The sequence below is a fragment of a genome, unplaced genomic scaffold (genome assembly GCF_019419815.1).
Source record: "Pyrus x bretschneideri cultivar Hongxiangsu unplaced genomic scaffold, Pyrus_bretschneideri_v1 Contig7, whole genome shotgun sequence".
Lineage (NCBI taxonomy): Eukaryota > Viridiplantae > Streptophyta > Magnoliopsida > Rosales > Rosaceae > Pyrus > Pyrus x bretschneideri.
This window is the reverse complement of record NW_025999809.1, coordinates 1168489-1181258: the sequence shown is the minus strand read 5'-3', so window position 1 is coordinate 1181258 and position 12770 is coordinate 1168489. Positions and strand designations below refer to the sequence as shown.

Sequence of the window (12770 nt, the reverse complement as noted above, 5' to 3'; positions counted from 1 at the left end):
CAACTCGGTTTAAGTAAGCATCAATTTTGCTCATGTGGAAGAAGGATGGGCCCATTTGTTGCTGACGCGTCAGCCAATGCATTGCCATATAACTCACTCTGCGTCCAATGGGCGACGAAGATGAGAAACTGATCCTCGCCATTTTTGTCAAAGCCGAACATTCAGATGGCTCTGGTTCGGTTGATAATTTTGGGGTTGAACCGAGTCAAACCGAATCATGCCCACCCCTACTACTGCCTATGATGATAGTCATGTCTAATACAGTTTCTTTCGAAACGTAAGTCAGATGAGTGCAGAGCGCTGGCAATGCGTATCAAAATTCAAATCTTTTCATCATCATCATTGCAATTACAAAGTAGTTTGCAGAGTGGATTCACATCGTACAACAGACTAATTAGAACATGAAACATACGAAATAGGAAATAGGGCGGAAAACTTGACAAGATAAGGAAAATGCCCTTTTTTTTTTTCTTTTAATGTTAAGAAAAGACGTCCATTTGTCTAATTTTTGTGTAGTTAACTTCGGGAAAAAAGTACAAATCAGCAAAAGAAAAGAAATTACAAGGCATTCTCATCCGCTGCAGCAGCATATTTCGACGTGAACCGAGCAGGAAGCTGAATGTAGAATGCGCCTCCGGTCATAGAAGTTGATGTGCATTAGGGGCTTTGCTTTTTGTTGATATCATGAAGCACACACACATCTGCTGCTGTCTTCAACTGAAATCATGAAATATATTTTAAAAATAGGAAGAATATCTTCCAAGAAGACTCGATCTTGAAAACACTGATTACCTAGATACATGATAACTTCAAAAGACTATTTAGAAGACACTCCATGAAAACTCAACTACGCGTGACCAAAGCCTGTAGGCTTTTTAATAATAGTGGTATGTGACATTAGAGCTCTCGAATTATCAATTACGACCTTCCGCTCTCATCCAAGTCCCTAACCAAATTCAGTTACAACTAATACAGATTAAGTTTTGCATTCAAGAACTGTGATGAAAGTGTAGGATGTACGGAAACCACATACACCCTAGTATGTGTCTGTCGTTGCTGAGGACATCCCCCAAGAGGAAAATTTCAGTAAGTTATAATGCCTAACACTATAGAAGTGGCATTCATTACCTGTATAAGATTCACTGCTTGTTTGACTGCCCATCCAAATAAACTCAAACCAACTAGAACAGAAAGTGGTGTAATATGCTTTGCAAGCCCCGTTAAAACCTGAAAGAGGAAAATTTTAGAAACCAAAGTAACTCGGAAACATCCTGTTTAATTCCTTAAAAACTACAACACTTACATCAATCAAGTTCTCAGTTTCGTTCTTTGCAAGAAGAAATAGAATTATATAAAGGACCTGCACAGTAACAGTCAAATTAAGAGGACTAGCAGGCTACATTAAGCAATTTCTACAGCCCTATACACAGAAAAAAGTTGCAATTACCTCACATGCCACACAACAGTAAGCCATAAACATCCGATTTCCGTAGTATGCTTTAAAAAGCCAATTAGTGCTGTCTTTCACATCTTTGTGACTAGCCTTGCCTAACAGAAAAGTACTGGAAAAAAAATGTAATAAACTGTTAACAAGTGAAATTTTGTCAAAAATCAAATAACGAAATACTATGCACCCTGAAGATAAACTTAATAAAAAGAAAAGAAAATAACCTGTACATCTGCAGCCAGTGGCTACCAATATCTAAGGCAAGTAATGAGAGGAAAACCAAGCCAGGCCTGCATTGAAAGCCCACCATAAGCTAAGATAAGCATGCAGATCTATTTAATAACATGTAGCCTATTAATAAAATATCTTACCGGTAAACTTGTGAAAGTACTACCAAGAGACATGCAGTGCTTATCCTGAGAGACAAGACATAGTAGTCAATATGATGATGGTCAATACTAGATCATTTGAGGAAAACCTGAAACTAGCATATGCTTCTTGTGCACATCCATGTGTTTGTGTGTGCCTGTGTCCAAGAAGTATTTAATGAATGGGATAGTCAAATTTTGGGCAATGCTCTGGGCTTCTTTAGAGATTCATTATTTTATCTTAATGTGGACCGGAGGATGCTGCGGTTAATTCAGTTGTTAGAGTTTGAGGGTTTTCTGTTGGCTGATGGAACGTTGATACTTGCTAATCTGAATGTACTGCAGATCCACTGTGATGTATTTTCAGTGACTACTCTGGTTGTACACTGTTTAGTTTATTTCAATCAAGTTTTTAAGTTTTTTAAGTTTAAAAGAGAAAGAAGAGAGATCAAAGATCACCTGTCTGTTACCATGTCCAAAACAGCTCCAAAGGTAGAAACTGAACCAGGAAGATGAATCAAATGAGTAATATAATGATCAATTACCAATTTCGGTTCATAATAGGTAGTAAGATAATTGGATCAAAATTTTCATGCAAAAGAACTCTTCCTTGCTGTCAATCAGGGAACAAAAAGAAAACAAAGACAGCACCTCAGTACTGTAATTATTACTAGAATAAAAAGGCTTCTACAAATACTATACAGCAACCTCTAATATGAGGCCACAGACAAATTATTCATGATGTTTTGATATCAGTATTATCTGGCTCTAAATAACAGCATAGCTGGAACATAATCCAAGTCAGAAAAACTATGTACAGTGAGAAGTATGAGCCGCAATATAATCCTGATCGATTTGTATTAAAAAATCTGTTATTCATAATCATTTTGTAAGATAAACCCTATGCTCAGTATCTGTATCAAAGTACAACATTTTGTTTGTACAAGCGTGTATATGCACAAACGACATACTCCTCAATAAAAGACATATCACAAGATACACAGAATCTCATACCTTGGTTGAATTTGCGAGCACACCAACCATCTACCCCATCGCAGACAAAGCTGGAATAGCAAACTTAATCATACATTATAGCCAACAAGACAAGATGAACAAAATACGGCTCAGAAACCAAGGTTGCATTTGAATTGTGGCTTTGAATTGAGAGTTTCCAGTCAATGATTTAGTTTAAACTCTGTTTGCATCAAATATTTAGAGAAGAAAACACACGATTAAATGAATTCTTCGACAATTTATGTTAAACTCTGTTTGCAGATCACTTCTTCCAAATCCACAAATCCAAACACGAGATGAATGAATTCTTCAAAAGCACGAATCCTCACCTGACGAAATAGAGAACAGAGAAAAGCTTCTTGTTGGAGAAACATTGGGCAAAGGCAAAACAGTTCATAAGAACCCTTATGTACCCTGCATTCCCAGTAATCGCAAAATCATTTATCAAAACAAAAACCCATTTCTAGCTAACTTGACAATGTAGTTTCATAGTACCATCTCTGTTTAGGAAGTGAAAAACTCACCAATAATGTTGGGTATGTAAAGATAGACATCGAGTTTCGTTAGCCTTCGTTGAGCTACAGATTTCTTAGCCATTGGAGAACTACCTTAATCAACTTGAAATTACACGAAATGCATTGGATTATCGAATAAATGTTTGCCCCTACACCCAAATCGTCAAAACAAAGCACAAATTATGCATAAAAATACACACTAATCACCTTAACTAGCTGAATTGAGGCATAAGATAGCAGTTAGAGAATAAAGAATCAGAATTTCATTGTGGAAATGGCAAGGAACGAGAAGTGAATCAATACCTTCTGGGGTTTCTCCTTCGGACTCGGCGGCGGAGTTTACAATATAATCACTGCAAGCCCTAACCCTAAAACACCGAATCCGAATCCGATTCCCCTTTCTCTCTGAGTCTCTCTCGACAAGCAAAAGCCCTAATTGAAATGAAGTATGGAGGTCGATAACTCGGATACTTGGCTTGCCCGCATCAACTTCGGATCCGATCACCGCTTTTGCAACCGGCTTCGATTCGATTATTGTAAGAAGAAAGTGTTTGCCTTGGTTTCTCCTTTTTCTTTTTTTTTTCTTTTCTTTTTTACTAAAAATTTACTATTATTAGGAGATAACGTAAATTATTACAATAATTTAAAGAAGCAAAATTTCAAACTCTCTACAAATTGGTAGGAACCCAACATTTTTAAGGCATGGTTGGGATTAAAAGGGTTTTTCTTTTACTAGGAAAACGTGTTTAGTAACTTTATTTGTTACTCGTCGTGTTAATCATTTTTATGTTCTTTTTGCCCAAATGTTATTCATTTTTATTTTATAAGTTAGATTTCGCGTTTGATAAAAAGATATAAACTTAAAATTTGAATAAAAGTTAGAAATTTTAAATTGAGTGATCAATTCTCTTTCTTGAATTTATAATTTTAGGAATTTATAATTTTTGTGCGCAAATTTATAAAACTTGGAATTTAAAAAGAACAATTCCCAATTTGAAATTTTATGTAAATAATTGTCATTTATAATTTTCACAAAAGAGAGTTTATTATTTTCCATTCATAGATTGACACATATAACTGAAATTTATTATGGTTTCATAATAGCCAAAAAAGAAACTTCATAATTTTTAGGAAATTAAATTTTATCATTTAAATTTCATGATTTTGATTTTCCTTAATATATTTTCTCATTCAAACATAAGGTTAGGTTTACTTCTAGTATATGATGAGTTCCATAACAATTTATTATAGCTGACACATTCTTTGATTTAGCTCAAAGCTCTCTCTCTCTAATGTACTTACATCATTGTATCAAAAAATACATTGGCTTATTTGTGATTGCTTATGAACTAAAAGTGAGAAAATTCTAAAATTCTAGAATTACTTCTAGTTAGTAGAAGCTATTTCAGAATAATAATTTGTTAGATGCTTTTTCAAAATCACTTTCAAATGCCATTTCTGAAAACTTTTCATTTTTAATAAAATTTTAATATGTTTATAATAAATGTACTTCCACGAGAAATGCAGCATGTGAGCCAAAGTTTTGTATAGAGAAGCACTCACGAATCGGCCAATGCTTGTGGTATCCGTATAGGAGTTTACTGTTGTTTGTTTCATTGTGCAAATTTACTCCAGATCAATTTTTTGATCATTAGAGCTATTGTAACCGATTGGCAACCACTATAATTGTTTGTGAAGATCAATGAATATCACTCTATCATTTCTTGTCAAAAAAAAATATATATATAGAAGTGGTTATAAATAATAGATGCACTTATGATGCATCTTTTTTTTTCCCTAACAAGCGACATTACTTACACTAATGGGATGGGGGAGTGCCACTTAGTGCTACTGTCTAGTGGTATACATCTTCACTAGTAACTGAGAGGTCTTAGGTTCAATTCTCACCAAAGGTAAATTAGAACCACATTATTGCTAACCCATTATGAGGCTTAACCCACTCTTGTCCCCCTTTAGTATATATAATATCGTATGTTCAAACAAATATAAAAAAAGAGTGGGGAAGTAGGAGTTGGCTAACCCTCACAATAGGCGAGCCATAATAATGTGGTTCAAATTTGCCTTTGGTAAGAATCGAACCTAAAACCTTTTACTTGCAAGTGAAGAAGAATACTACTAGACCATAGTACTATGTGGCAACATGATGCATCTTGTAAATATAAAAGTTTGACTAATAAATCACGCTTATGACAAATAGATCGTAATTAAATGTTATATTATTTAGACGATTGTATTAAACACATTTAAATATTGTAAATTTGTAATATGTTACCAGACACTAAAGAATATATCCAGGGGCATAGCCATAAGGTATCAAAATGGTCCTAGACTCGTCCTGACATTTATTTATAAAAAATAAAAATAAAAGTATCATGAATGTTTTTGTATTTATTTAAACAAACAATATTATCTTGACTAAGAAGATGCATCAATGTTTTGAAAGGTGAAGCCATCTTCACTCTTCTTTTTCTCTTGAAAATTTTAACCAAACGATGGGTCTTTTCAATTTTTTTTTTTTTTTTTTTGAACAAATGATATTAACTATATTAAGGGGTGGAAGAGTAGGTAAGTCTCACACTGAGTGAGCCATAGTCATGTGGTTCAAATCTGCGTTTGGCGATAATCGAATCTAAGACCTCTCACTTACAAGTGTACCACTAGACCGTATGTTTTGTTTTGTTGTTTAATGAAACTGTGAGAAGGGTTTTCAAAAGAGACGTGCAATTTTGTAATATTCTCAAGCAACCCACCTAGTTTAATTACCTTATCTCTTTTAGTGTAGATAAAACTTCCACCATGTAACTATATCATGTATTAGTTATATAACTCTATATTTAACAACGAGGATGATGATGGGTTTCAGACTTTTACTGTTATGCCCCGGTCCCAATATGTCACCAATACCCGTATATCTAACATACTCCGCCTCCAGGATATGTACAAACATAACTCAAGGTTCGAATTACGTAGTAATTTTCGTATACTTTATGGTTGTATCTAACCTACTTGTTAGACTGCCTACGTACCCTAAATAGGGTTTGAGCTGTTCGTAGTTCACCATTTGTTAAACTCTGAACTTGCAGAAAACATAGAGTGCCACCCAACGAAATCCAACAACATCGGGTTCCGGACCACTTAACGGAACCAAAATACCAAGCGACTTCTCGTAATCTACTTAGACCTATCACATGTACAATCAATACCTACACCAAGGAGATGGTGCATTAGCCCAACACCCGAATAAGTTGCAAAGCTCGAGTGAGTAACAACAATACACTCTATGTGATAATCAATAAAAAGAAAGACCATCAATCACAATTTATAAACCTCAAAAATAAGTTCATACTTATGAAATCATAGTCAAGTCACTAAAAACTCCGAAATAGTCACCCAGACATCTAACGGCTTTTCTAATTCAAACCACAAAGATTCTCAAAAACTATCGTTCATAAATACACTAAAAACTAGGGCTAAAGGGATGCAATTTGACTGAAGCCTACATAAGTAACCAAACAGGAAGTGGCCCTCCATAACGGATTAACTAAGCAGAGCCACCCCTGAGAAGGTAACCAAGTAGGTAGTGACACACATTGTGGATTAACCAAGCAAAGTCACACGTACAAAACTGTTTGGCAGTGATCACCCATCACAGATTAACCAAGCATGATCCATAAATAGTATGGTCCCCTATTACGGATTAACCAAGTAGGACCACCTCTAAGAAGATAACCAAGTAGGTAGTGACCCCCCATCGCAGATTAACCAAGCAGAGTCACACCTACAAAACTGTTAGGCGGTGATCACCTGTCGTGGATTAACCAAGTATAATCACCCTTAAGTATGTATGGCCATAAAGATCGTCCATCGCGGATTAACCAAGCACGATCCATAAATAGTATGATCCCTTATAACGGATCCATGTACCACTGCTACATGGTGCAGACTCGGTGTCACCTAACCCCATGACACTAGGGTATCGGTCCTCTACTAGCCCTCACGTTTAACAAACATTTCAAAATTATATATATTTCAAAACACATGTCATAAACAATTCCAAATAGGCAAATCACATAACATTTCATAAAGTAAATCGATGGCAAACTTTATAAAAACAATTATTCAACATAAAACATAATTTAGAAATCCAAAAAGTATACTAGCACGGATAGGCTTCAGGGTAATAACAATATCATATATATTAAAGTCACTCTCTGAGATAAGCCCACAAAGCCTAACCGAGTCTCTAATAATACTAATTTTAGTATTTCAAAGGGTTCGAGACATGTTGACCAAAGTTAACTCTCAATCAACGGTGGGATCCATAAACCTACATAATTCAATCCGGAATATCCGTCCTGAATTTTTGATCCGTAACTTCCCAAGAGTCTCATTAATTCTTCTAGAACAATATCCTAAAATTTCGAAACGATCCAACGGTCCGATCTCCGCCAATTACTAAAATTAAATAGCGGTCAACATTTAATTTTACAAACTTAGAAATTCAATTCATCAAGATCCACACCTCGGATTCGTGATCCGTAGTTCCTAAGGTTCTCAAATATTATGTACTATAATGCATTAAAATTTGGTGACGATGCAACAGTTGGATTGTCGATTCATATAATGATCAAGTGGCGTACCATAATGAAAATAGGTTCAAACAATCAAAACATCAAGCAGATATCGAATCTGAAATTAGGACATCTAATTTAGCTTAAAATAACATCGTCAACCCATTGGCCACGCGGCACCGTAGGCGCTGCTGCCAATGGCGGTTTCAGGCGATTGGAAACCCAATTTTCCGACTAACTCTAAAAATTACCAAATTTTACAGAAAAACAGAGCTCAATGAGAGGGACAACTTTCATACCTGGGCCGAAGTCTAATTCGGCTGGGAAACACCTCAAATCATCCTTGATCAGTCGAAAACTCAAAAATGAGTGCTCTTCAATTCAACTTTCCCGCTGCACCGCTGCCCTCAAAATTGTTTGGGGTTTTTTCCTAGGCACAGGATGAGTATTTTGGGGGTGGTGGACAACCTTAACACATTCAAAAATGGCAGATCGCATCCCTAAAACCCTCAGCTTCACCGTCGCGGTTCAACATGAATCGGGACCTAACTACCGTCGATTTTGGGTGGAAATGGAAGAGGAGTTGATGCTGAGTTGCTTCCAGGTGGTGGGTGGCTGTGAATCGTCGGAAAAACCACTTGACAAGGTGTAGGAAAACATGGAAACCGTTGGGTCGAGGTGCGGGTCAAAAAGGGGATCCGATTTGGTGTTTTTCTCCTATCTTTCATCCCCTCCATTCCCACATTTCTCTCTTCCTTCTCCAATCACAGCCACACACGTGGCACATCAGATTTGTTGAGCCTTCTATATTTATGGTCAAATGATCATTTTGTCCTCAACTTCGTTCGTTTATAACTCTTTCGTTATAACTCCAAATTACATTTTGTTTGCGCCCATGCATCCATATCGAGACGTACTATCCGAATATGTAAAGAAATCTGAAAATTCATGAAAAGATCAAATACGTCCGTGAAGAATCCCATTTAATACAATAGGGGTAAATTCGTCCTTTTCAATTATTGAAAAAGAAAATACGCCACAAATACAAACGCATTGAAACTACAAATAAGAATATGAAATACGAAATACGTAATTTTAAATAGTGAAATCCGGGGACAGGATTTCACATTTACTCTTTTATGTTGTGGCTTTAATCTAACATAGGAGAAAGGATGTGTAGCAAAGAGAGAGATATGTTTATAGGGTTGTGTTGAGGATGTGTTATTTCTCCTACGTAGTGCCTTTATATATAGTAACAAGGGAGGGAAGAATCTTTCTCCTCCAAGGAATACAAGTCCTAAAAAGGAAGAATAACTAGTATCAAATCTAATTTAGGATTTACATAATCACACTTAAATACAAAGTTTATAACACTTCCCCCTGAGTGTGTAAATACTCAAGTAAATTAAGGAACACACTAGTCTCAAACTAAAGTAGGAACTTGCATATGGAACTAAGTCTCACAAAAAAACCCTAAGGCTATGGAAAAACCCAAGTAGGGACAAAATACATGGTCTAAGGAAAAATGTGTGAGCAAATGCAAAGTCAAATGAAATGTTTATGGGACATCATTAGGGGTATGATCAACCTAAGATGGGTGTCTTGTCAAAACCTCATTAGGTAGCTAAAACTGAGGGGGGAAAATGCTCCTAATCGTAGGAAAAAAGAGTACATTAAGATGAAACAAGTATACTTCAAGATACTCCCCCTGAGTTTGACATAATTCCAAAAAGAACTAACAATGTTACAACTTAGAAAGTTTACGCATACCTATTCCTTGAACAAGCTTCTGAAACATCACCTTTGATAGTGATTTGGTGAAGAGGTCGACCAAATTGTCTTGTGAATGAATTTGCACGACTTCAATATTCTGATGCTCTTATTATTGATGTGAGAAGAAGAACTTTGGTGTAATATGCTTGGTGTTGTCTCATTTGATGTAACGCTTCTTGAGTTGTTCGATGCATGCTACGTTATCTTCATAAATCATCATCAGGACATCCACAAAAAAGTAAAGATCGCAAGAGCTTCAAATATGGCCCACAACTGCTCTCAGCCAGAAGCATTCCCGAGTAGCTTCATGCAGGGTGAGAATTTCAGCATCGTCATAAGAAGTGGCAACTAAGATTTGTTTAGTTGACCTCCAAGATATTGCGATGCCTCTAACAGTAAAGACATAACCCATTTGAAAGCACACCTTGTGCGAATTAGATAAGTATCTTATGTTAGCATAACCAACAAGACGATTATCGACTAGAGATAAAGGGGTGCAGCATCACTTAAGGATCCATAGGGATAGAACAAGCCCAAAATATTAACACCAATCCAGTGTCTACGTGTCAGTGCATTACTATAACTTTCCAAAATATTAACAGTGAATGAGATGTCGGGTCTAGTGTATTGAACTAAGTATAATAAAGCGCCTATCGCACTTAGATAAGGAACTTCGGGCTCTAAAATCTCTTCATCATCTTCCTTCAGGAAGGGATCTCATTTTGCATCTAGCAATCAAATAACCATAGGAGTACATGAAGACTTCGTTTTATCCTCGTTAAAGCGACACAACACCTTTTGGGTGTAGTTCGATGGATGTACTAAGATTTCATCCAAATGGTGCTTTATCTTAAGACCGAGACAGTATCAAGTCTTTCATAGATCTTTCATCTCAAATTTTGACTTAAGGTGCACGGCAGTTCTCGTGAGCTCTTCAAGAGTTCCGATGAGGTTCATGTCATCAACATAAACTGCAATAATCGCAAAACCGGAATGTGACTTCTTAATGAGCATACAAAAGGCATAGTTCATTGTCCATATATCCCTGACTAGTCAAATACTCACTCAGATGGTTATATCACATTCTTCTAGATTGCTTCAAACCGTATAGTGAACACCTCAGCCGAATTGAGAATGTGTTCCAGGGTTTTGAAATATTTAATCCAGTCAATGTAAGTCATTTGGGAACTTTCATATATATATATATATATATATATATTTCTTTATCAAGATCCCCGTAGAGATATGCAATTACTACTTCCATTAGTTGCATACTCAGTTTTTCAGAAATACCAAACTGATAAGGTAGCGAAAAGTAATCGCATTCATAACGGATGAATAAGTTTCGTCATAGTTAATCCCGGGGGCGTTGTGAAAAGCCTTGCGCAACAAGACGAGCTTTGTAATGCACCATTTTGTTTTTCTCATTACGCTTCTGAACGAAAACCCATTTATAGCCAACGACCTTCACCGGAGGAGTATGAGCTATAGGTCCAAACACTTTACGTTTCGCAAGGAAATCAAGTTCACTTAGATTGCTTGCTTCAAGTTTAACCAATCAGTTCTACGTCTTCATTCATCAACAAAACAGGGATCAATGGCGTCACTCAACATGATCTCAATAGCTACTGCATATGCTAATGCATAATCGATGATCATCTTATTTCTACACCAAACATTATCCAAGATAGCATAATGGACTAAAATCTCTCGATTCTCAGGAAGTGGCTTCGTCTCTTCAATGACGCTTTGTAATCTAGAATTTCCTCATGAGTTAGATAAAATGACTAGGTGACGGTCGGATTCACGGTAGGCTCAACAGAGGTATGTGCCGTGGGGTTCCTTTTTTGGCAGTGTGAATCCTTTGAACCAAGTGGTCTGCCACTCTTTTGTGTAGAAGTAGAGGATTAGCTAGCCGGCAATGTACGTGGATCGGCCAAAGTGGCGTCTCGGGCCTCCAGGAAGAAGTTCGTCGTATAATTGGTACATTCATCTTTGTAGGCACATTCGTAATTGGAATATGTGATCTTATCACTCGTGCTAAATTGGTGAAAGCAACTGGTATGCTATGGGCTACGCTCTAAAGATTTAATATGCACTGCACTTCAGTTTCATACTGAGCGGTGCAGGGATCTAAATGAGACAGGGTGTCTTAGACGATCATGCCAAAGTGTAATTTTGTGTGCGGTCCCTAAGGTAGGGTCGGCCACATAGTGGCTCTCTATAGGGCTTATGGTTATAGTATATAGACCATTCGGGATACATTTCATCTTTTCTAGAATACGCTTCTGGCCATATTCATAGAAAGTGATGCACAAAAATTCAAGTCCATTTTCTACATAGGTTTTAGTGTGGTAATAATATCTTTAATGTCCTTGAAACTCAACAATGCTCTTCTAGAACGTGGAGAATAAAGGGCATTTTCAATGGTCAAGATTGTACAATTAGACAACATTATATGTGCCTTACCGTATCTTTCTATCAGGTTAGATGTGCCTGAAAAGGTTGTTAGGGATGCATTATTAGGTACGAAGTTAGTGAAATAGATGCGTTCACGCAAAACAGTGTTCATGGTTTCACTATCTATCAAACAACTAACTTTCCCGCTAATCATACATAGAAATAAAAGTTAATTTAAATCAGTCACATCAATAAAAGTTCTGAAAAACAAATTCCATTCAAAATAAGTATTCAAGGATGGTAATTAATTAAAAGGGTAAAGTACAAAAAACTATCTCAACTATTGAGGTCACGACAGTTTCATACCTCATCTTTTAAAATTGACAATGTCATACCTCTGTCAATTTTTCTGTTAGTTTTTTTGTTAAGTGCTGATGTGGCTTAATTTGGGACCCATTTTCTATTAAAAAATTATTAAAAACTAAAAAACAATTATTTAATATTTTTAAATATTAAAATAATAATAAAAAGTGGGAAAAAAAAAAAAAACCCTCATCTCGTCCCTCTCCTCCCCACTCCTCTCTCCTCTCTCCTCTCCCCATCTTCATCTTCTTCCCCCCAAATCCCAACAAACAGAAAAAAAAATTAAAAAAAATCCAAT

At 36.2% G+C, this 12770-nt stretch overlaps 1 protein-coding gene across 1 annotated transcript; it reads right to left on the bottom strand.

Moving 5' to 3' along the window:
- Positions 1–307: 307 nt before the first annotated feature.
- Positions 308–3986, bottom strand: LOC103965593 (probable CDP-diacylglycerol--inositol 3-phosphatidyltransferase 2). Its single transcript, XM_009378670.3, has 11 exons — positions 3648–3986; positions 3354–3493; positions 3159–3243; positions 2830–2879; positions 2275–2314; positions 1819–1863; positions 1672–1737; positions 1448–1562; positions 1304–1360; positions 1129–1227; positions 308–717 (listed from the first exon to the last, which is right to left on the bottom strand). Exons 2-11 carry the CDS (start codon positions 3424–3426, stop codon positions 658–660), a joined length of 690 nt encoding a protein of 229 aa, XP_009376945.1. The 5' UTR covers positions 3427–3493; positions 3648–3986; the 3' UTR covers positions 308–657.
- Positions 3987–12770: the final 8784 nt, after the last annotated feature.